General features: G+C 45.0%; 1 protein-coding gene across 1 annotated transcript in view; it reads left to right on the top strand.

The window, feature by feature from the left end:
- The first annotated feature begins 537 nt into the window (after positions 1-537).
- The window catches only part of LOC147454121 (phospholipid-transporting ATPase 1-like), a 44,533-nt gene continuing 22,076 nt past the window's right edge, over positions 538-22,994 (top strand). The window contains exons 1-3 of the mRNA XM_086516127.1: positions 538-3,193; positions 3,324-3,669; positions 3,759-4,608. Of these exons, the coding sequence (XP_086372253.1) occupies positions 1,393-3,193; positions 3,324-3,669; positions 3,759-4,608 (2,997 nt within the window). The 5' untranslated portion in view covers positions 538-1,392. The remainder of the gene's footprint in view (positions 3,194-3,323; positions 3,670-3,758; positions 4,609-22,994) is intronic.

Consider the following 22,994-nt stretch of genomic DNA (forward strand, 5'->3'; position numbering starts at 1 on the left):
GTAGTTCAAGGGCATCTTGTGAAAAGTCCTATTAAAAGAAAATTTTAAAATCTGATCCCCCTACTCGACCAATCATTTTTTTTGCCAACATAGTTAAATTTGATCAAGCCCGAAAAATAACACAAAAAGTAAAAGTATTTCTCCTATTTTCATTAACCAAAAGAAAATCCATCTCTATACTCTATAGCCATGGCCCTTTTGGGAGGCCATAAACATTTCAAGGAATTTTTGAAGGCTCGAAGGTTGATATGGGCATGGAAGACTGTATTTATGTATGGTTTTCACTTGGATTTGAGTTTATAATTTGGTGTTTGATGTTTAGTATTGAGGTTTGATGTTTGCGTACAGCTACAAAGCAAGCATGATTATTTTCATCTAGGATTGAATTGTTGATGGTGTTTCAAGAATCAAAACATGGTGGGCACATGAGTCTAGACAAGAGCAACGAGCTTGCTAGACATAGGTATAATCTGCTTGGTTATGTGTAGAATCGTGTACTTCCAGAGGTTGGTCGAACGTGGGCATTTTGCTTTTGTCGTTTTTGCCCATTCATTTTCATTAAGTATTTTTGGGTCCCTGCAGTCGCAGCGGCATCATCAGGATTCAGATATCAAATCAACGCCATCGCCAGTGAGGTCCCGAACTCCATCGCTATCACCTGCATCGCTTTCGCGTTTCCTGACCGTTCTTGCCAAGTATTCTCTCACTTGTCTCCTGTCGCCCCCCGCCTCCCGCCCCCCCCCCTCCTGCCGGGCGGTTAGATCGATTAATTGCAGTTGCGCGTCTCTTAGCTTGCTTTGCCCATAGCCAACGCTTCCTTTTTGTGTGCAGAGTTTGAGCAATTGCTCTCTGCATAAGAGAAGAGTGTCGGTGTTTGCACAAACTTTTCAGCTCTCAAGATCTGCTTTTGCGTTTTCGCCCCCACCCGCTCCCCTATTCGTCATCGTCCTTTTTTCTCGTCATCTCATTTCCTGCTTTCTCTAGCGGTCTCACAAGTAGCACGCAATTGGTAGACAGCAAGTTCCTAAACTTTGCAGATCTCAGGGTTTAAGCATTTCTCAATTCCAGTTTTCTGTCGTCAGGTGTAGGCATATTTCTCTCTCGCTTTCTTTCGCTCTCCCTGTTTACAGTGTCGACCGCATCGGAATTTGAAGACCTTGAGAAACCTGCAATTGACCCCACTATGGAGAATGCATTCTAAATTATGGCACAGAAACGGTTGCAAGCAGACTCTCAAAGCTTGACGTTTAGGATTATTAGGCCAAAAAGGGCAGAAGAGGAAGCAGAAGCCGAAGAGAAGAAGGAATTAGTGTGAAAATTTTCTGAAAAGCTGCTGTCGAACATACTCTATTTCATGCGGGGGTTGTCCATCTGTGCTGGTTTGTTTTGAGAATGTCACTGATCGGTCAGCACCTGCTTGCATCTGGGGCTCCTTCTTTGAGCAGTCCACATCAGACAAGTTCACCAGCTTCCCCAGCAGCTAATGGAGGTTTTAGCTGCTTGTGCATCAATGCACTCCCTATTGCATTAGATGATAGACCATATTCTCTACACAACAGTCATCCCCTTGCAGCAACAGTGGGGCATAGATGTCCTCCTTCAGCTGCTGATGATTTTATTTCAGAGTCAGTTACAGTTGCTTCTTTGGGCGAAGCAGAGAAGGAGATGGTTATGCGACGCATATCTTCTCACTCTCGTGCCTCCAAATCCAATTCTTTGTCACAGCTTGATGTTTCAGTACCTGCTCTTGAACGATTTCGGCCTGAAGTAGCACACCCTGCTGTGGAGCTTCTTGAACCATGGGACACCGAGTTTTTGTCCAAAGGCTTACAGGCCTTGCCTGCCCTGCCTGTTGCAGATGCATCATGCAGTGTTCTTCAAAATGAGGAAGTACACAAAAGTAAGCCTCGCAGAGTATTTATCAACAATCCGCTCAGAACAAACGATCGTGGGGATCTTGTTGGTAACAAGGTGAGAACCAGCAAATACACATGGTTGACCTTTCTTCCAAAGAATCTGTTTGAGCAATTTCGCAGGGTTGCATATATATATTTTCTGGCCATAGTGATTCTCAACCAGATTCCTCAGCTTGCTGTTTTTGGTAGAACAGCATCTCTTTTTCCGCTACTATTCGTGTTAGTGGTCACGGCAATTAAGGATGGATATGAAGACTGGGGAAGACATAGATCGGACGTTATTGAGAATAACAGGCTGGCACAGGTTTTCACTCAAGGGGAGTTCAGACCCAAAAAATGGAAGCAGATTGAAGTTGGGGAAGTGGTCAAGGTCGATGCAAACACTCCTGTTCCTTGTGACATGGTCTTACTGGGAACTAGTGATCCAACTGGGGTTGCCTACATCCAGACTCTTAATCTTGATGGGGAGTCTAATCTGAAGACCAGGTATGCTAGGCAGGAGACACAAGTAAAACAGCCTGATATTCATCCTTTGTCAGGGTGTGTAGTGTGTGAACCCCCAACTCGGAATATTTATGAGTTCACTGCGTTTCTGGAACTGGACAGTGGGAAATTTTCCCTAGGACCTTCAAATGTTATTCTCAGAGGATGTGAACTTAAGAACACTGCCTGGATAGTAGGGGTTGTGGTTTATGCAGGTAAGGACACCAAAGTGATGAAGAACAGTGCAGGAGCACAATCAAAGAGGAGTAAGCTCGAGTCGCGGATGAATAGTGCAACAATGTGGCTGGCCTTTTTTTTGCTCTTGATTTGTCTGGTGGGTGGCTTGGGAATGGGGATATGGGTGGGCAAACATCAAAAGATCCTCAATGTTTTGCCCTATTATGGGAAAACAGATATATCCACCGGTGAAGATGTGGAGTTTTACAACGTTGTCGGAGAGGCAGTCTTTGCGTTCTTGAGCTTTGTGATTATGTTTCAGGTCATGATACCAATATCCTTGTACATATCTATGGAGCTCGTTCGACTAGGACAATCATCTTTTATGAGTAGAGATAAAGAGATGTACTGCAGTGGGTCGGATACCCGTTTTGAGTGCAGGGCATTGAACATCAATGAGGATCTTGGCCAGATAAAATACATCTTTTCGGATAAAACAGGGACCTTAACTCAAAATAAAATGGAATTCTATACAGCAAGCATAGATGGAGTGAATTATGTCGATGGTGTAAAGGATTTCAGCTCTTCAGATTCTTCATTAGATCAGATAAGGAGAAGTGAGTTGATGGATGACTTCTTTAACTTTGAGATATTGTTTGCGTCAGTTGTGAGTCCATGTAAAGGGAGAGAGTTTTGTTTTCAGATGCCTGTTTGCCTTTTTCAAATATCTTTCAATGCATATTACAGGTGGTGGAGCAGGGCCAATGCCAGAACAGCTTGTGAAAGTGGACTTGAAATTACTACATTTACTCCAAAGTGGTGTAGAGTCCCTAGAGAAAAAAGTAGTGCAAGATTTTTTTCTTGTTTTAGCTGTTTGTAATACAGTTGTCCCAATCAAAGTTGAGGAGGAAACTTCATTAGCTTTCGATAATTCTGGCACTGATCAATCCCCTGGAAAGTCTATATTTATAGATTACCAAGCTGAATCACCAGATGAACAAGCTCTTGTTACTGCAGCAGCATCGTATGGCTATGTTTTGTTGGAGCGATCTTCTATGCATGTGTTAGTTGGAGTGCAAGGGGTTGTTCAAAGGTGGGTTACCTTGTTTCACCTCTATTGTAGATTTTATTGGAAAGAGATGCTTTAAGAGGTTATTCATTTTTGTCATTTTGTAAATGCAGGTATGATCTATTGGGATTTCATGAGTTTGACAGTGTGCGTAAGCGGATGTCTGTTGTTGTTAGATGCCCTGATAGATCCATCAAAGTGTTCATGAAAGGTGCTGACACAACCGTTTTGGATCTAGTTACAAAGCACACTCTATTTACAGCAACTTCTGCAGCAGAGCGTCACAGTGCGAACGTTTTTACTTCAACAGTATCTCATCTTGATGAGTATGCCAAAACAGGGCTCCGGACTCTAGTTATTGCTTTCAAAGACTTGTCAGAAGCTGATTATTATGAGTGGGAGAGTCAGTTTTCAAATGCCAGCACTGCTCTCGGAAACAACAGAGTGGTTTTACTGCGCAAAGTTGCAGAGAGTTTGGAAAGGGACCTTATTCTCCTAGGTGCAACTGGAGTAGAGGATAAACTGCAGGATGGAGTGCCAGAGACAATTGCTGCCCTAAGAGCAGCAGGCATGAAGGTGTGGGTGCTGACAGGGGACAAGCAAGAAACTGCAATTTCTATTGGGTTTGCATGCAACCTATTGACACATGACATGGAACAAATCATTATCAATGCAAATACGGCAAGCGCATGCAGGGATGCAATCTTTAGAGCCAAGGAGGGGATTCAAAACCTCAAGGCTATATCCGTACAGCGTTGCAACGGCAAGCATTTTGAGAGTCCGCAATCAAGTCCTCTCTCTAGTACCGCTATGTTGAGCACCGCCTCAACAACTCACCTACATGCAGATGGAGGCAAACTTCAGGAGCCCAATGGCTTGCATGGTGAGAACAGTCCCCCTCTTGCACTGATTATTGATGGAAACAGTCTTCTTCACGCTTTGGCAAAGGATATGGAGCAGGAGGTATTAACTTATTTCAAGTTTTGTTACCTTTTCCTGATCATTTGTTTTATGAATTTCGGTTTGTTGTGTAGCTCTTGATCATTCTTGTTCTCATATTTGAAAGAGTTTTGTTTGGTAGATTGAAGATGGAAAATTTGATGTTGAGTTGATTGTGTCTGTCAATTATTTTTGATTTTACAGTAACTGCAAATTGTGCTCAAACCTTGTTGCTTTATCTTATTTTGTCTTCCCTAGACCTAGGTTTAGCCCTAAGTCATGAGGGAATTTGTAGATGTTGTTAATGGTATTAAAAGAGTTTTTTTTTTTTTTTAAACGCACCATTTATCCAAACCATATGATATAATTTGAAATACACTGTATATTCTTGTATGAGACGGTATACTTTACTATACAACCGCACGGTGACAAGTATGCTCTTTCGTTTACTATTCAAGGTTACCACAGCAAAGTGGACTTCCACATATGAAGTTGAGACATTGTTATGTATCGCTCGGCATGCCATGGCATCATCAGAACAATGCTAACATTGCCATTTGGCAACGACTCATCACACTACAGGGGGACGGAAAACTAGTCACCCTCGGAGTCAAAGTGACGAAGGGCTCATCTAATTGCACATGTCGTTTTGTTTGTTATAAGGACACTTTGTTTGAGGATACTGCTTGGGTATTTTTTTAACTTGTCTGAACTTGTTTGATTTTGATTGTTTGTTATAAGGACACTTTGTTTGAGGATACTGCTTGGGTATTTTTTTAACTTGTCTGAACTTGTTTGATTTTGATTGAACGTATTTGGGTCGGGCTGGCATCTTTCTAAACCTGTTTTACCTCTTTGAACTTGTTTGGACTTGATGGGATTCTTTAAGACTCGCTTTGAGTGAAGGGAACAACCCGCCCTCAGCGGATGGACATTTCAGACCTGCTTTGTGCAGATCGAGCTGGTGCAATAGTGCTGTACTGGTTTTTTTTTATACGGTTGGATAAGAGTCTAGGACTATTATTCGCTCTTCAGCAGATGAACTTTATGTATCCATGTTCAAATAAATGCATTTGTGATTTGTGCATCTGTGAATTGTATTGGACCCGTGAAGCATTAACTCTGAAAATTTCAAACTTCGGAGCATCAAAAGTTCCGGCTTGGATGAGATAACTAGATGGATGGTGAACCTGGTGCATCCAGAGTTCCGAAAGGATGAGATGACTCGGCAAGTTATCGATCTAGTGTAATGAAAAGGATGAGATGATTGGATAGAGTAGGATATAAATGTGTAGTATGAACTAATTGTGAAACCAGATTGTGTGGATGCAAGTTTGAAGATAGTACTGTTATGAAGAGATGGTCATTGGCATGTTTGCATGATTGAAGGGTCTAATCAAGAATTGGATATGTTTTGCACATGTAATTGTGGGCGATTACTCCTCTTAAGGGGGAAGGGGGGGGGGGGGGGGGGGGGGGGGGGGGGGGTATGTCATAGAGTGGTGAAATGGCATGACCTTATGGACCAGAAAGAGGGAGAGGATTAGCCGAAGCAGAGACTGCTTGAAAGAAGAGACCAAAGCAGAGTTGACAGCCTATAAATGAGGCACGAATTGTGTTGATTGTTGACTTGGTGGAGTTGCTTTTTTGGTGACAATTCAATGAAAGCATTGATTTTTGTGAGCTTTCGAGAAGTTATTAAAATCAGTTTAAGCTTTTGAAGCTCTGTAAAAGGAGGCCAAGGGTCTATAAATTAGTGCCTAGGGAGAGCATCATGAACTCAGAGCTGGATGAGTGTGCTTCTCATGGCAGTTGTACGCTTAACCGAATAATAAGGAATTACCGTAAGGGCGCCTAGTTGAGGGGCGAGTGCATGTGGGAGTGGAACTTTGGCACTTCGTGTGTCAAGTGTTAAGTCTCTTTTAGCTGTTCAAGTACTAAAAGAGTGCTGTAGATTGTTTTGGTTGCTATAAGTCCATTCCAGTTGATCTTTCCCGTCGGCACGTGCTGCCTTTGAGTTCCACGCTTGCCACGCTCTGTGTTTGTCTCTCTCTCTCTCTCTCTCTCTCTCTCTCTCTCTCTCTCTCTCTCTCTCTGGCGCTCGCTGCTCTGCCCTCGCACTGCTGCTCGCTCTCGCGCTGCTGCTCGCTCGCTGCTGCTCTGCCCTCGCGCGCGGCTGCCCTGCCCTGCCCTCGCGCTGTGCTGCTGTGGCTGCGCCTGCACCTGCACCTGCACGCTGCGCACGGTGCTGCCCCCCCCTGCGATGCCTCTGCAACCTCGGCCCCCCCCCTCGCTCCGCCTGCAGCTGCGCCACACCCCGCTCCCCCGCTCCCGGCATATGGCCTCCCCCCCCCCCCCCCCCCTTCTTCTACGCGTAGGGTTCCCCCCCTCTTTTACATGTAGGATGTCTCCCTCTCTTCTTCTACGCGTAGGAAGTCTTTTTTTTTTTAATTTTAATTTTTATTTTATTTATTTATTTTGGAACCACGCCCCCGCCCCCACCACTTTGTAACTTTCGGGCCTCATATGTCATTATGGCCTTTTGAAGACTTTAATATAACGTTTCATTTCATTTCTACCATACTTTACCCCCCCTCCCCCCTCCCCTTCACTTTTGTTTTCGAGACACACACACATACACACAAAGCTGAGCATATTGAGGGCACTTGGCCACACCGCCTCCCGCTCCACCACTCGTCGCGATCGCTGCTAGTGTGGGTGCACACGTACATCCAGTGACTCCCAGCTGCCGCGCCCGTTGCTAGGGTGGGTGCACACGTACACCTAACTCCCTTGCGGACGGCGATCAAGCATGAGGAAGATGAATGATAAAGCCGACCCCCTAGAGGATGCCATTCAAAAATGCAAAGAGGAGATGACAGAGATCATGACCAAGATGAACCGCAACCTTTGGGGCACAATAAACATACTCGAAGGATGCGTGCTGATCCAAGAGAGCAAGATAAGCACGCTGGAAGACTGAGTGACGACCCAAGAGGAAGAGATCGCGTCACTCAAGAAAGAGCTCGCCGAAACACGATCAAGAAACACACTGGAAGAGGGCGAACTGCAACCCTTAGTAATCGAAGAAATCAACACGATAAAGGAGCAAGTACGGGCCATCAAAGAAGGAGAAGAGCAGCATAAAGAAATGACGACTTCTTGGGTGGATGTTCTTACCAAAACTCAACAGAAGGCGGACGAAGCCGAGAAATGGATCAAGGTGGCCAAGAAAGGAAAAGGCAAGGAGATAACGCCCACGCCCACACCCAACAACATCATTAATCAGACACTAGAGGAGGAGCAGAGGAGAAGGGTGCGCGCTTTACATGTGAGAATTTTGCGGTCTTAAAGACAAAGGCAATGTGGACGAAGAAGTAAAAGAACTCACAGCCCTGATGGGGATTCATGAGCCGACACACACAAGGGCATGGAGAGTGGGCAACATAAAGAAAAATGGAAGCAGTGGAGAAACCTCAAAAGAAAGAGCACTCATCCTCCGTTTTCCCTCCATGGAAGCAAAGAAGTCATTCTTGAAGAAAAGACCAACTCTTAAAGAGACTGGCATCTTTCTCGGGGATGATCTCACCCTCTCGCAGATCGCTCATATGCAGGAAGTAATGCCGGAGATTAGAGCGGCAAGGGAAAAAGGCAAGATCGCTTTTTACCAAGACGGAAAAGTGGTAATACTAGAACGACGCTCCACATGACGGTGCGAGACTTATGGGACCACACTTAAAGTAGCTGCCTGGAACTGCAATGGATCTATGCGTCTTGATGTGGGTGCCTTTGAGGATAGCTTTACTGGAAGAGACATCATCTTTTACTATGAGACACACCAGGCCCCAGGGCAATCCATGCCTCACATCAGTGGATACAGGTGGGAGAGCCTACAAACAGGAGACACGCTCAGAGCACAGAGGGCGGGGCTCGGGGGGAGTGGCAGTGTTATTTAGAGAGGATCTGCAGCCACTGATACATATAGCCCACAAGGACGAGCAGGCTAGGTACATGTGGGTGAGACTGAAAGCAGAGACAGGCAGATACCTCTATCTAGCTATTTGCTACTTTTGTCACAAAGTGATGACGTGGCGGACAACAGAAACCTTAATTTCTGCTAGAAACCCTAAAATTCCTGCAAACCCTAATTTCTGCCAGAAACCCTGATTTCCGGAAATCGCGGAGGTTGAAAAAAAAAAAGTTTTTTTTTTTTTGAAAATGATGAGTGACGCGAATTTTGCTTTTTTTTTTAAAATAAAAAAAAGAGAAAAGACTCTCTAAGAAAGAGAGAGAACTGATGCTTTTTATTTTAAAAGCTTTTGGGGCTCTGCTTTTGGGCATCCCTTGTATCTTTAAATAAGTGGTGAGGGCTTCACTTCTCAGAGCATCTGGACGCGGAGTCTGAGAGTGAAATCCTAGCCACTCTCTTGTACTTTGATGTGATTAATATAAAAAGAAATACCGAGAGGGGCGCCAGTCTTTGGGGCCAATATCTCTAGGCACGGAACTCCGCCGGGCCAGTGCAAATCTATTGTGATCTGTGAATTGTTTTGAAGTGGTTATTTGGTGCTGTCGCGGTTGATTCTTGACTTGGAGTGTCCAAGTCTGTTACAGTGGTATCAGAGCACGGCCGATTTCTCTTTTACGAGAAATCCGATCCCCGAATTTTTTTTCCGCGGCACCTATGGCTTCAGGCAATGATCAATCGACTCCCTCTGCATTTGGACATGCGGGCTTGGATCACAACGAAGATTTCGGCAGAGAGTATGGCCCGCCTTGGCCTACTTAGGCGGAGCGGCGAGAGATGGAGCGTCGCCAGTTGATCGGCGATGCAACAAAGATGATGCTCAATTTTGCCAAGGACCCGAAGATGGCAAAATATATGAACCAGACCTCTTTGGAAGAGGTACAGACGGAGTGGCAGAGAACCACAACACCACTCCCGAAACCCGCTCTCAAGAAACCTTCTGCCTCCAAGAAAATATACGGAGAAGGAATTGGAGAATGTGGTTGATGCACGGATTGCTTAGCTTTTTGACGCGCAAACGAAAGGCAAAAAGCACGGCAAAAAGCAGAAGAAAGGCACTGACTTCCCGAGATATTTGGGTCGTCGGTCGACATTTGACAAGGCAAAGAAACGGAAGAAGCGTGTTCGATTTGAGGGATTACCCAGTTCTTCTTCTTCTTCTTCTGACAGTTCTTCTAGCTCCTCGGATTAGAGCGAAGAAGACAAAAAAAGCAAAAAGCGAAGCATGACACAAAGCTTCGGAAAGGGCAAGAAAAAGGCAAAGAAGGCTACATCTCGCTCAGAGACTGACAGTTCTATTGAGGACTCGTCTATAGACAGCTCAGATTCCGATGACGGAAAGTTTTATGCGAACAAGAAGAATTTTTACAAAGCCAACCAGTATGACTTCTCGAAGATAAAAGCAAGAAAGTCCGAGAGTTTAAGGAAGGTGGCCACTCGATCAAGTTTGATACTTTTTCAGGATACTCAGATGCTTCGAAGGCTTTGTCTTTTATACAGCAGTTTGACATCGCTTTCGCGGGAGGACGCTATTCAGAGCACTCCAAGATTTGGAGAGCTGCCTCTTACTTTAAGGGGAATGCTCGTACTTGGTGGTCCACGCTTCTTTTAAACAAGACTGCGCCAGTTAAATGGCTGAAATTTAAGAGGCTTTTTATTTCTTCGTGGTTGACTCAAGAGTTTGAGCGAGATATACGAGCTGCTTGGAACCATCTTCGGATGACCAAGAAAGATACAATCAATGCTTATTGTGAAAGATTCTGGAGCTCTTTTCTACCCGCCTCTTCATTCAAGAAGATCTCGTTCAGAGAACAGATTGAGCGGTTTACCTTGGGTCTACCTACAGAGATCTGAGATCATTGCTTGAAAGAGAAGTCAACTTCTATTCAGGAGTTGATGAGTCATGCGATGCGAGGCTTTGCCATTCACTTTGGCAGTTTGACCTACCCCACAGATGAGGCTATGACACAACGAGCCGAACAGACTTCTGGGAATGAAAGTAGAAAGAAAAAAGAGCAACCAAGAGAAAAATGATGCATGACCCAAGCTTACTCCTGAGGAGAGAGCTCGCTTCATCGGAGAGGGGAAGTGCTTCGGATGCGGGGAACAGGGACATATCTCCGCGAAGTGCCCTAATAAGGCACAGAAAGAACAGAATGATAAAGACGACGACAAGCCTGAGAGTTCGAGAGCAGCTGAGAAATGTGGCAGAAAAGGCAGATAGAAAAGCAGAACTGGTACCACATGGCATGGGACCTGTACCGAATCTAATGAATGAAAGTACAAACTTTGCCGCTTTTGGGGCAAAGTGAAGGATCAGGAAGCTCTTTTGAAGGAGCCAAGGCCAACTTCTTTTCACTTGGAATTGGCGGCTCGATTTGGTTTATGCCCGACAGACTGACGCCACAGGCAGAGGTAGTTCGACTAGCATCCGGATGGGATGTTGCCATTACACCGAGCATTGGCAAACTTTGTTTGCAATGACAGGGGTGTTCAGGGCACGCGAGTGACGTTCTACTCAGGATCCCTTGGTACCACAAGAACTACGCCGTGGTTGACTACCGGGCCGAGAAAGCGACTTTGATAAATGAAGGGCTTAGAGATTGTACTTGATAAACTTCAGTTTCTTACTCATTCTTTTGGGAGAGAACTGAACGTTGGATAAAGGTTGAATATGTTTTGACCTGATCAAAAGAACGCCAAGATTTTTCTCCACACTCATGCCGATTGCTTTTCAGAGGGCCTGAAGATGAAACCATTGATCTGATACCTGGAAGCACGCCACCGAATTGGCCACCTTATCGTGTGAGCCGAGTACAGAATGAAAAGATTATGAACCCAGTGAAAGACCTCTTGGAAAAGGGTCTTGTCCAGCCTAGTACTTCACCGTATTGCTCGAAGAAAGACGGATCTTGGAGAATGTGCATCGATTATAGAGCTCTCAACAAATCACCATCAAGAACAGATTTCCGATTCCTAGGATCGATGATATACTCGACAGGTTACAGGGATCCTCGTGCTTTAGCAGGATTGACTTGAAGAGTGGATATCATCAGATCAGGATAGTGCCAGGAGACGTCTACAAGACAGCTTTTCGGACAACTTTTGGGTTATTTGAGTTTTTGGTGATGCCTTTTGGCTTAACCAATGCTCCTGCGACATTTAACCGGATGATGGACATGATTTTTTCGAGAGTACAGGCTATTTGTTGGCACTTTCTTTGACGACATCATTGTTTTCTCCAAGAATGAGGCCGAACACAGAGATCATTTGCTTCAAGTCTTTCAGGCATTACAAGATCACACGTTAGTGATTAATGCAAAGAAAAGTGAATTTTTCCTACCAAAGATACACTTTTTGGGACACATTGTGTCAGCAGCAGGAGTGCAAATGGACTCGGCCAAGATAGAGACTATCCGTGATTGGCCCGATTTGAGGAATGTCCATGAAGTTAGAAGCTTCTTGGGACTGTGTTCGTACTACAGGGGGTTCATACGAAAGTTTGCAGAGGTTGCTTCCCCTTTGCATACCTTGACTGAGAATGGAGTACCTTTTTCGTGGGGACCCACAGAGGTGACTGCCTTTCGGACATTGAAAGAGAAATTGACTACGGGACCTATTTTGACTTTGCCGGACTTGTAGAAGTCGTTTGAAATATATTGTGATGCTTGTGGTCGTAGTCTGGGTGCGGTCTTGATGCCAGAAGGCCATGTCATAGCTTACGAGAGCCGTTTGTTCTCTAGGCCGGAGATGACAGCACAGATCTATGAGAAAGAGCTTTTGGCGGTTATCCATGCTCTTACTCAGTGGCGGCATTACCTACTCGGAGCGGATTTTACTGTCTTTACAGACCAGCAGAGTTTGCGCTACTTCTTGTCACAGAAGCAGCTTTCGGAAAAGCAGATGCGGTGGGCGAACATCTTGTCACAGTTCCACTTCCAGATTGTCCATATGCAGGGACAGAAGAATGTGGTGGCAGATGCTTTGTCTCGGAAACCGTTGGTTCTGGCTATTTCCACGATACATCATAGGAGCTTTGAGGATATGGTCGATCAGTATGCCACAGATACAAATTTTGCAGATATTTTCACACGGATACGGGATGGGGAGACAATAGCTGGATACTCCCTTCGGGAAGGCTACTTGATGAAAAAGACTATGTTGTGCGTTACACAGCCGTTGAGGGAAAAGGTTATGACTGAATGCCACTGTCCACCTTTTACGGGTCACCGCGGCATTGCTACCACCATGAAAGGGGTAGAGAGATATTTCTTTTGGCGGAGACTCAAGAAGGATGTGGAAGATTTTGTGCGCAGTTGCTTGGTATGCCAGAAGGTCAAGTTTGACAGGCATAAGGCAAAGGGATTGTTAACGCCTTTACCCATACCCACCCACCCTTGGGAAAGTATTGCAATGGATTTCATTTTTGATCTCCCAAGAACACAGAATGATCACGATGATTTTCCGATTACATGGCACGTATGAGACGATTGTCTCCGACAGAGACCCCAGATTTATGAGTTTGTTTTGGAAGGCAATTTGAGAGAACATTGGCACGCAGTTGCAGTTCTCGTTATCGTTCCACTTGTAGACTGACGGGCAATCTGAGATTGCCAATTCAGTGATTTTAGATTTATTGAAGTTTTGTATCTCGGATCAGAAGACTCAATGGGAAAAGAACTTACCTTTGGTGGAATTTGCCTATAGTAACACGATACACTCTTCGACGGGGAAGACGCCATGTGAGATTGTTGAAGGTGCTGCGAAGGTTCCACCCTTCCTGAGCACGAAAGATAAGATCTTTGAAGCGGATGAATATACGCGAGATCTGGATACGGCTTTTGCCAAGGTTCGCGAGACTTTGCAGAAGTCTCAAGAACGATAGAAAAAGGCAGCGGATCGCCATCGTCGCGACATGAAATTGAAGGAGGATGATTGGGTGCTCTTACTTTTGAGAAGGCACGCCTAAGAAAGAAAAAGGGAAAGGAGAGGCTTTTTCCAAAGCTTAGTATGTGATACTACGGACCTTTCCAGATTACTGAAAAGATAAATGATGTCTCCTTCCGATTGAAACTGCCAGATACTTGGAGGATTCACAATGCATTGCATGTGAGTCTCTTGAACCCTGTTAAGGGTGATGTGCCCGATGATGGGGAGCCTGATGAGCAACCCGCAGTGGAAGAAAACGAGGAGATCCTTGTTCCTGAACAGATTTTGGCACATAATGATACGAAGAAAGGTAAAGTCCGAAGGCGGTTCTTGGTTTAGTTCAAGAACTTTCTTGCATTTGATGCGAAGTGGATGGAGGAGGAGGACCTAGCAGATACTCCTCGGATTGTGAAACTTTACCTCGATGTTTTGGTTTAGCATAGTCTACTCCAAACGGAACCCAGAAACTCAGCTTGGCCGAAGATCTGGTGTAGTGGGATGCACAAGAGGGGAGTTACTCCGCTTCTTTGTCAACAGATGCCTCGATTTTGATACTAAAGTCACTGATGTCTCTTTGAGCTTCAGGGATACTGAGAGCTGACAGTATTTTGCTGGATGACTTTATGAAATGGAATTCCTGATTATGATACTGATTTGTTCTTGACTTCTTGTGAGTGCACGAACTGATAGACGAAATGACTGCAACATTTTGGTCTGATTGATCTCGAATAGACATGGTTGCAATAGGGGTTAGTCAATCGGACATCGATGAGGTCCCGATTGGACCTAGATGTGATTGCTAGCTACATTGCCGATAAATCATGGTCTAAGATCCGAATGAATGTTGAATGTCATGTGATGTCCTGTGATGTCTGGTGATGTCCTGTGATGTCGTGTGATGTGACTGTCGATTTCGTACATGTGCTAGATGTGTGTTCCTAGTACGTAGGTACTAACAGTCAGTGTCTGCTAAGACTTTTTATGGCTTTTGTCGGTTTTGCAGGCGTAATCGCGGTCGATTACAATGATTTCAAGAGGGGGGTATGTCACAAAGTGATGACGTGGCGGACAGCAGAAACCCTAAAATTCCTGCAAACCCTAATTTCTGCCAGAAACCCTGATTTCTGGAAATCGCGGAGGCTTTTTTTTGAAAATGATGAGCGACGTAAAATTTGGTTTTTTTTTTAATAAAAAAAAGAGAAAAGACTCTCTAAGAAAGAGAGAGAATTGATGCTTTTTATTTTAAAATCTTTTGGGGCTCTGCTTTTGGGCATCCCTTGTATCTTTAAATAAGTGGTGAGGGCTTCACTTCTCAGAGCATCTGGATGCAGAGTCTGAGAGTGAAACCCTAGCCACTCTCTTGTACTTTGATCTGATTAATATAAAAAGAAATACCGAAAGGGGCGCCAGTCTTTGGGGCCAATATCTCTAGGCACGGAACTCCGCCGGGCCAGTGCAAATCTATTGTGATCTGTGAATTGTTTTGAAGTGGTTATTTGGTGCTGTCGCGGTTGATTCTTGACTTGGAGTGTCCAAGTGTGTTACAACTTTCCCCCGAGTACATCAGTTTATGCATCACCCAAAGGACAGTCCCCTTTCTCTATTTTGGATGATGACATATGGGAGTTCTCTAGGGACGGTGACATTATCATCCTAGGGGACTTCAATGCTAGGACTGCCCATCACCAGGCAGTGTTTTATGATACTTCAGAGGAGATGCTAAGAGAGCTAGATGTTGTAGAGACGGGCCTTTCCAGACTATCACACGATGTGGAATGTACTGAGTATGGGCGACACCTGATAGACATGGGCACTGCACATGGATTGGCCATCTTGAACGGCCTATAGAGATTTCCTGCTTCGGGAGGTTTTACATGCTTCCCACACAGACATGGAGCCAGCACAGTAGACTATGTCATGGCACAGCCGAATCTCATCTCTAGTATCCAGGATCTCACAGTTGAACCCAGACCGATCAGGGTGGCAGTGGATCATGCTCTGGTGTCGATGACCATCTCCTTCCAGTTCAGTGTAGTACACAGGCCACGAGTAGCAGCCCCTACTCGCTACACATTCACACGGGAGACGGAGTCTGTATATATGGACGGAATATACAGACGCCTATGTACTGAGGACCTTTGGAAGAGCTAACTACTATACTGACACAGACATTACATGAGGCAGCAGCAGAAGCATACCCACACACCCAGCCTGAGTAGAGCCGTCGATCTGGGAGCATGCCTCAGAACAACTGGTACGATGAGGAGTGCCGCCAGACTAGAGCCAGACATCAGAGGGAGGTGCTGTTGGGGGACGTCACTCACAGACAGTCACAGATTGACTTCCGACGGCTGGTGCGGCGGAAGAAGAGGGCTTTTTGGGCTCGACTCGAGCAGGATCTATATCAGCTATTCTTGAGTCAGGACTCGCGTGAGGCGTGGCGGCTCTTCCATGAGCAGTCCCCCCCCCCCCCGCTATTTCCTCCACAGAGACCTGGGGTTAGTACGCATCATCTTTGTACACAGTACTCGGACAGCCGGCCCTCCCCAACCCCCCTGATCCATGCCCACACGCATGTGTCTTTTTCACCGTTGAGATGGTGAAGAAAGCTATTGACAGGATGAAGACTGGGAGAGCATATGATCATGATGGCCTAGTCGTTGAGCATTTCATGCATGCCAAAGACCTACTAGCAGAGCTTCTAGCAGTTATGTTTAACCGGGCCATGTGTGAGGGCCTACCAGACTCTTGGAGCCTATCTACGATCGTACCTATCTTCAAATCAGGAGACCCATGGAGCCTGGGAATTACCGCACTATTATGATTGGGCACACACTGGCACGGTTGTATGCATTCATTCTGGAGCAACAGCTGAGTAGATGGGCAGAGAGGGAAGGGAAACGTGCAACTGGGCAGGTAGGATTCAGGAGAGGCTTCTCTACTCTTGACCATATCCTAACACTTAGGGCCATCATCGAAGAAGGCAGATCTCATGGGAGACGGATCTATTGTAGCTTTGTGGACTTCCGCAAAGCTTTCGACACGGTACCCAGAGCTAGACTGATGCGTAGACTACAGGAAATGGGAGTACCCACAGAACTCATTTGGGGGATCATGGCATTGCACAGATTAGTAGTAGGGCATGTATGCACCCCGGAGGGACTTTCTACACCGGTTTACTCCACTATTGGGGTGAAGCAGGGCTGCCCGCTCTCTCCTACTCTTTTCGGTATGTATGTGGATGAGGTTTCTGACTACATTGACAGCGATGGGGATAAAGGTGCTCAGTTGGCAGGGACATGGATTCCACTTTTGTTATATGCTGATGGCATAGTGTTGATCTCCGAATCCCCAGAAGGAATGCAACGTCAATTGGATGCTTTGCATACGTTTGCCCACGAAAGTGGTTTGTCTGTCAACCTGGGTAAAACCAAGGTTATGGTGTTTAATACCACCCCACAGTGGATCAGGAGGTCAGCACCTAAATTCACATACGGCCACGAGACTGTGGAGTACATAGACGCTTACACTTACCTTGGAGTGGTTTTTAGCGGACCTGCATTCTCACTCAGAAGAGCAGCAGAGACCAGACTTACTAGAGCCCATTGGGTAGATTGGAGAGGATGTGTTCGCAGGTTCAATTTTAGGAGCCCCGGACGAAGCTCTGGCTCTTTGACACCTTGGTGGCTTTAGCATTGCTCTATGGAACTGAGATATGGGGACCTTCACTGGATCACCACGGGAGGCCGGGTCGCTCGGACGGATGGGGGAACATGGAGAAACCTCTCGTCTCTATGATCTCGCGGCTCATTAGAGCCAAGGCATTAGTACCACGGGCCATTATCTGAGCAGAGCTAGCGGCCCCCCCACTTGTGGTGGAGGCGCTCACCAGATCAGTCTCCTTCATAAACCGCACATGGGCACTTCCTAGAGACAGATATGCTCGCATAGCACTTGAATCCTCTCGACAGCTAGCCATACAAGGAGATACAACATGCTGGTATGGGGAGATGACATCATGGTTTCAGGCACATGGGTTCAACATAGACAGGCTGCCACCATTCCAGTACTCATTGGATGCACCATCTCTCACTCTTACACAGTCAGAGATCACCAAGCTCATCCGCCAAGACCTGACCCAGCTAGACACCAAGAGGACATGGATACAACCAGCACAAGAATTGGGCACGAAGATGGCTTTCTACAGAGACCACCTCCTCCAACTTACGGAAGATGGTTTTGTGGTGAGACCCAGATACATGGATACCCACTTGTCTCATGGGATACGATGTGCTATTGGCCAGTTACGCACATCTTCTCACCAGTTGCGGATTGAGACTGGGAGATACAGCGGAGTACCGGTAGAGGACAGGACATGCCCCTTGTGTAACATGGAACCTGAGACAGAGCTACACTATACATGCCGTTGCCCCGTCTACTACGAGATACGAGGCCGCTTCCATTGCTTGTTCAGAGAGGGTTTTGGACCACTCTCAAGAGTCATGGGATACGAAGATCAGAGATGCCTGGGTTTGTTCTTGCTCGAGCTGCGCAGACACAGAGATAGCCTGATGAATGGCGAGGCTAGCCAGTCTCAAAGACGGATCACAGACTTCTTCAGAGCAGACACGGGACAGCCGCAAGAGCCACTCCCACAACAGAGCTCCCCCCGTCTCACACCAGAGGCACACTGATTGACCGAGCAATTGAACCGGGGAAATCCAGGCGCCCGCAACTGCGAAGAACTACACAGCATCGACGAAGGCTACGACAGAAAATTCGGAGCACGCTGGCCAAGCATACACGACGCCTGGTCAGACTACTCTCCATGGAGGAAATTGATGAGATTCGCCAACGACCAATGCTAGATCTCTTGTGATTCAGCTATCCCAACAAGCCGCCCATTATTCTGCTTAGTTTTTTGCCTGACTCACATCAACCAACTTAGGACCCCATAGTATATATCTTTGTTTTGTACTGTTGTTAGGTTATTTTGCTACTCTGACTTTGTATCAGATCCACCACTTTGTAACTTTCGGGTCTCATAGGTCATTGTGGCCTTTTGAAGACGTTAATATAACATTTCATTTCTCTACTACCCCCCCCCCCCCGGCCCCCCCCTCTGCCTATGTCTATAGTTTGGCCTCCCCTTTGCTTTTGCCTTGAGGGCGCTTCTTGTGGTTGGGATTAAGCAAGGACATTGCAGTTTTTGCATGTGTGGGAAGCAACAGAGTGGCTATTCCAAAGCACTCTATCAGATGAGCTTTTGCATTTTTGGAGTAGGTTCGGACCTACTTATGTTGATCGATGCAAACTTCTTCCCTTAAAAAAACTCTTCACTTTTTGCTACTAGTGGATGGCTTTAGCCGATTCAATTGGGTATACTTCACTTCGGCGGCACAAATTGAAAGTCAACGGGAAAAAGAGCGAGTTTTTCATGTCAGAGATACACTGTTTTGGACACATCGCTAGAGATACACTGTTTTGGACACATCGCTGGTGTACAGATGGAGATAGAAACCGTTGCCAGAATTAAAGAATGTACACGAAGCTTGAAGCTTTTTGGGTTTATGCTCTTACCATAGGCGATTCATTTGAAAGTTGCTGGTAGTGGTCTTAATGCAAGAGTAACATGCCATAGCGTATGAGAGTAGAATGTTCTCTTGACCAAAGAGGGTTGCACAGATCTACGAGGAGGAGCTGCTAGCGGTGGTACACACTCTGACTCAGTGGAGACATTTCTTGCTTGGAGCAGATTTCACAATGTTTTCAGATCATCAGAGTTTGAAATACTTCTTGTCCTAGAAGTAGATTTCAAATAAGCAAATGAGATGGATGAACATTTTGTTGTAGTTCCTTTTTCAGATTGTTCGCGTGACGGGAAAGAAGAATTTTGTGGCAGACACGTTGTCACGAAATCAACGGATATCAGCCATGTCGTCGATGCATTATGAAAACTTTGAAGATATGCTTGAGCAATATGCTACAAACCTCGATTTTGTAGACATTTTTGATAAGATACAGAGTGGGGTGATAGTGACAAGTGGAAGGTTATCTCATGAGAAAGACTATACTGTGTATCTCTAAGTATTGCAGTTAAAGGTGTGCCATAATCCACCTTTTGCTGGGCATAGAGGCATCGAGAGTATCTTTAATGGGGTGGAAAAGTATTTCTACTGGCCTTAGCTCAAAAAGGATGTGGATGAGTTTGTTTTGAAAAGCAATATGGGAGTATATAGGTACTCGCCATGACGTTTCGTCCTCGTTTCATCCGCAGAAAGACAGATGGGCAATCAGAGATAGCTAACTTAGTGGTTTTGGACTTGTTGAAATCTTATATCTTTCATCATAAAACTCAGAGGGAGAGGTACTTGCCTCTGGTGGAATTCGCTTACAATAACACAATTTACATATCTACAGGGAAAGCGCCATTTGAGATTGTCGAGGGTGTTAGAAAGGAACCACTGATTCTGCATAGCAAGGACAAGATTTTTGAAGTAGATCAATATACACAGGATCTAGACATTGCTTTTGCTAAGGTAAGGGAGGCTTTGTAGAAGTCTCAAGCACGGCATAAGAAGGCAACAGACACGCATCGATGTGACTTGCAGTTGAAGGAAAATGATTGGGTGCTATTGCAGTTTGAGAAAGCACGCCTATGAAAGCGGAAGGGTAAGGAGAGGAAGCTTAGTATGCGATACCTTGGGTCCTTCCTCGTATAGGAAAAGATAAATGATGTATCCATTCGAATGAAGCTACTAGATACTTGGAAGATTCACAATGCTTTCCATGTGAGTCTTTTGAGACCTTTCAAAGGTGGAGTACTAGTGGACGAGGAGCCAGACGAGCAACCGGAAGTGGAAGAGATTTGCATTTCAAAACTGGTATTAGCACATAAGGAAAGGAAAGTGAAAGGTAAGTTGATTCGTAGATATTTGGTCAGGTTTAGAAATTATCTGTCTCTTATGCCAAGTGGATGGAGGACGACTTAGTAGATTCTCCTTAGATATTAGAGCTTACCTAAGAGGGTTTTGGTTTAGCTCCAACTATTCCTAAAGTTACCGATGAATCAACAAGTTGGATCTGGTGTGGTGCAGACAGATTGCACAAGAGGGGAGCCACTCCACTCCTTTGTTAGAGGTTACCTCGATGGAAATAAAGTCATTGATTTCTCTTTGAGATTTCAAAGAAATCAGTATTCTGTTGAATGTCTTTTTAAACCGATGTATGTTCGAAATGGGAATTCCTAAAATGAATTAGTTACATGTGCTCTCTCATGTGTGTTGTTTGAGTACGTGTTGAAAAGATGAAATGACTGCAACATTTTATCTAGTCACCTAACGGGTGATACGGATGTGATCGTAATGAGATTCAGTCGATCAAGACATGCGTGAAAAGATCAGGGTGGTTTGGATGTGATTGCTAAATAAGTTACAATGATCATGATAGATCTCAAAGGGTATAATAGTGTGAATATTAAGTGACTATTGTCTTTGTGCAAGCGCTTGATATGTGCAGTGTAATATGCTGCGAAAGTGATTTATGGTGAATGCTCAGGATAAGTGCTCAATGCCTACTAAAGGTTTCTTTTATTTATGAGAGAGATATGCAATAGAGAATGATACTGAGTGAAGGTTCTGTGAGTGAGAGAGAGAGAGAGAAGAAGAAGACTAACACCGACGGATGGGGTCCCAAGCCTCCATCCGAGAGCCTTCTCTTTATCGCTAGAGAGGTATTTGCTTTAGATTGCTCAGGATAAGTGCTCAATGCCTACTAAAGGTTTCTTTTATTTATGAGAGAGATATGCAATAGATAATGATACTGAGTGAAGGTTCTGTGAGTGAGAGAGAGAGAGAGAAGAAGACTAACACCGGATGGGGTCCCAAGCCTCCCTCCGAGAGCCTTCTCTTTATCGTTAGAGAGGTATTTGCTTTAGATTGCACAACTGTTGGTACAATGGATCTAGATGTTGATGGATTTTGACAATAGATGCTTGGATCTGTGAGGCTAAGGGCTGAAAAGTGTCAACAATGGCTGATCGGTGTGACTAAATCTGAAAACATTGATAGTGTTGTGGAGATTGTAGCACTAGGGCTAATGTGCTACACCGAGGTGTCTGCTCCCAAAAACGCTGAAGGCTAAGTGTAAATGCAAAAACACTAGGACTGTGTGGATGCTGAGGAAACACCAAGGAATGCTTGTGCTGTTGGTACATGTATTGCAGGTCCTAGATATGTGTTGAAGAGGTGATTTCTAGGGCCACCTAGGTCCTATATAGATGAAAGATGAAAGAAGCTGGGTCGAGCAGATGATGCAAGAGCCCTCACCACTTTTTTTAATAATGCTACTAGCATGTGAATTATTGATAAGTTATAAACTTATTAATGAGTGGTGCTTCATATGTAGTTACTAACCTAGGCTTGGTACTAATGATTCTGTATGGAAACACTCTCTAGTGCCTACGCCCAACAGACACTGGTTGTGCTCATGTGCAATCAAAGGGTATGCAGCTACTCTAAAGTGCGTGGACATGCACGTCCTACATACAGACTCACTAAGGTGCTAGAACACTTCCTAGGCTGCCATTATGACCAAGTGTGCCTCATGACAAAAACTCAGTACGCTAACTTTGTCTTGATGTCTGCTCATGTGTGTGTGCGTGTGGTGTATTGTGCATTGATGACGTTAATGGGGATGTCGTGGTATTTAGTCAATACTATGCACGATGGAGCTGATGGTTATATTGTCTTGTGGGTGACTACCATGGGTCTATACCTTGCACTTTCTTTCGTACTTGGCTCCTGAGCCTTGCTTAGCCGAAGCTTCACAATCTCAGTAATCTTGGCCAAGGACTGGCTCTTAGCATTGGCATCAAGCAACTGATTGAACGATTGAGTCAACAAAAATTGAAATGGACGGCCAAATGCTGCCTCATATGAAGCTCTACAAATGGCAGTGCGATAGGACTCAAAATTACTCATACTAATGGAGAATCAGAGATAGTGCTCCCAGTGAGACTGTTGATCATGACATATGACTTTTAACACATTGAAGGCTGTAAATCTCAGTTTGATCATCCGGATTGGAGAATGAAATGCAAATGAAAAATTCAGCTTAGTGCCAAAATTTTTCAAAGACTGCTTGCCAAAAATGCGATATAAACTTGACATCTCTATCTGACACCATCGACTTTGGCAAACCACAAATGGGATACCAATGCTTAATGAACAAACGTGCTATATCTTGTGTTGTAACTGTGGCCTTACAAGGAATTAATATGCATAACTTGCAGAAACAATCAACGATTGTTAACCATCGTGTATTCCTTGAATACAAACTAGGTGAAAGATTAGTCACAAACACCATAGAAATATCTTGAAACAGGCCTTCGGGAATAGGCAACGGCATCAAAAGACCTTGTTGGAGCCCCATTGAGCTTATCGAGGATACTCAA

This window comes from Adiantum capillus-veneris, chromosome 7, assembly GCF_014529385.1.
Source record: "Adiantum capillus-veneris isolate H3 chromosome 7, ASM1452938v2, whole genome shotgun sequence".
Taxonomy (NCBI): Eukaryota; Viridiplantae; Streptophyta; class Polypodiopsida; order Polypodiales; family Pteridaceae; genus Adiantum; species Adiantum capillus-veneris.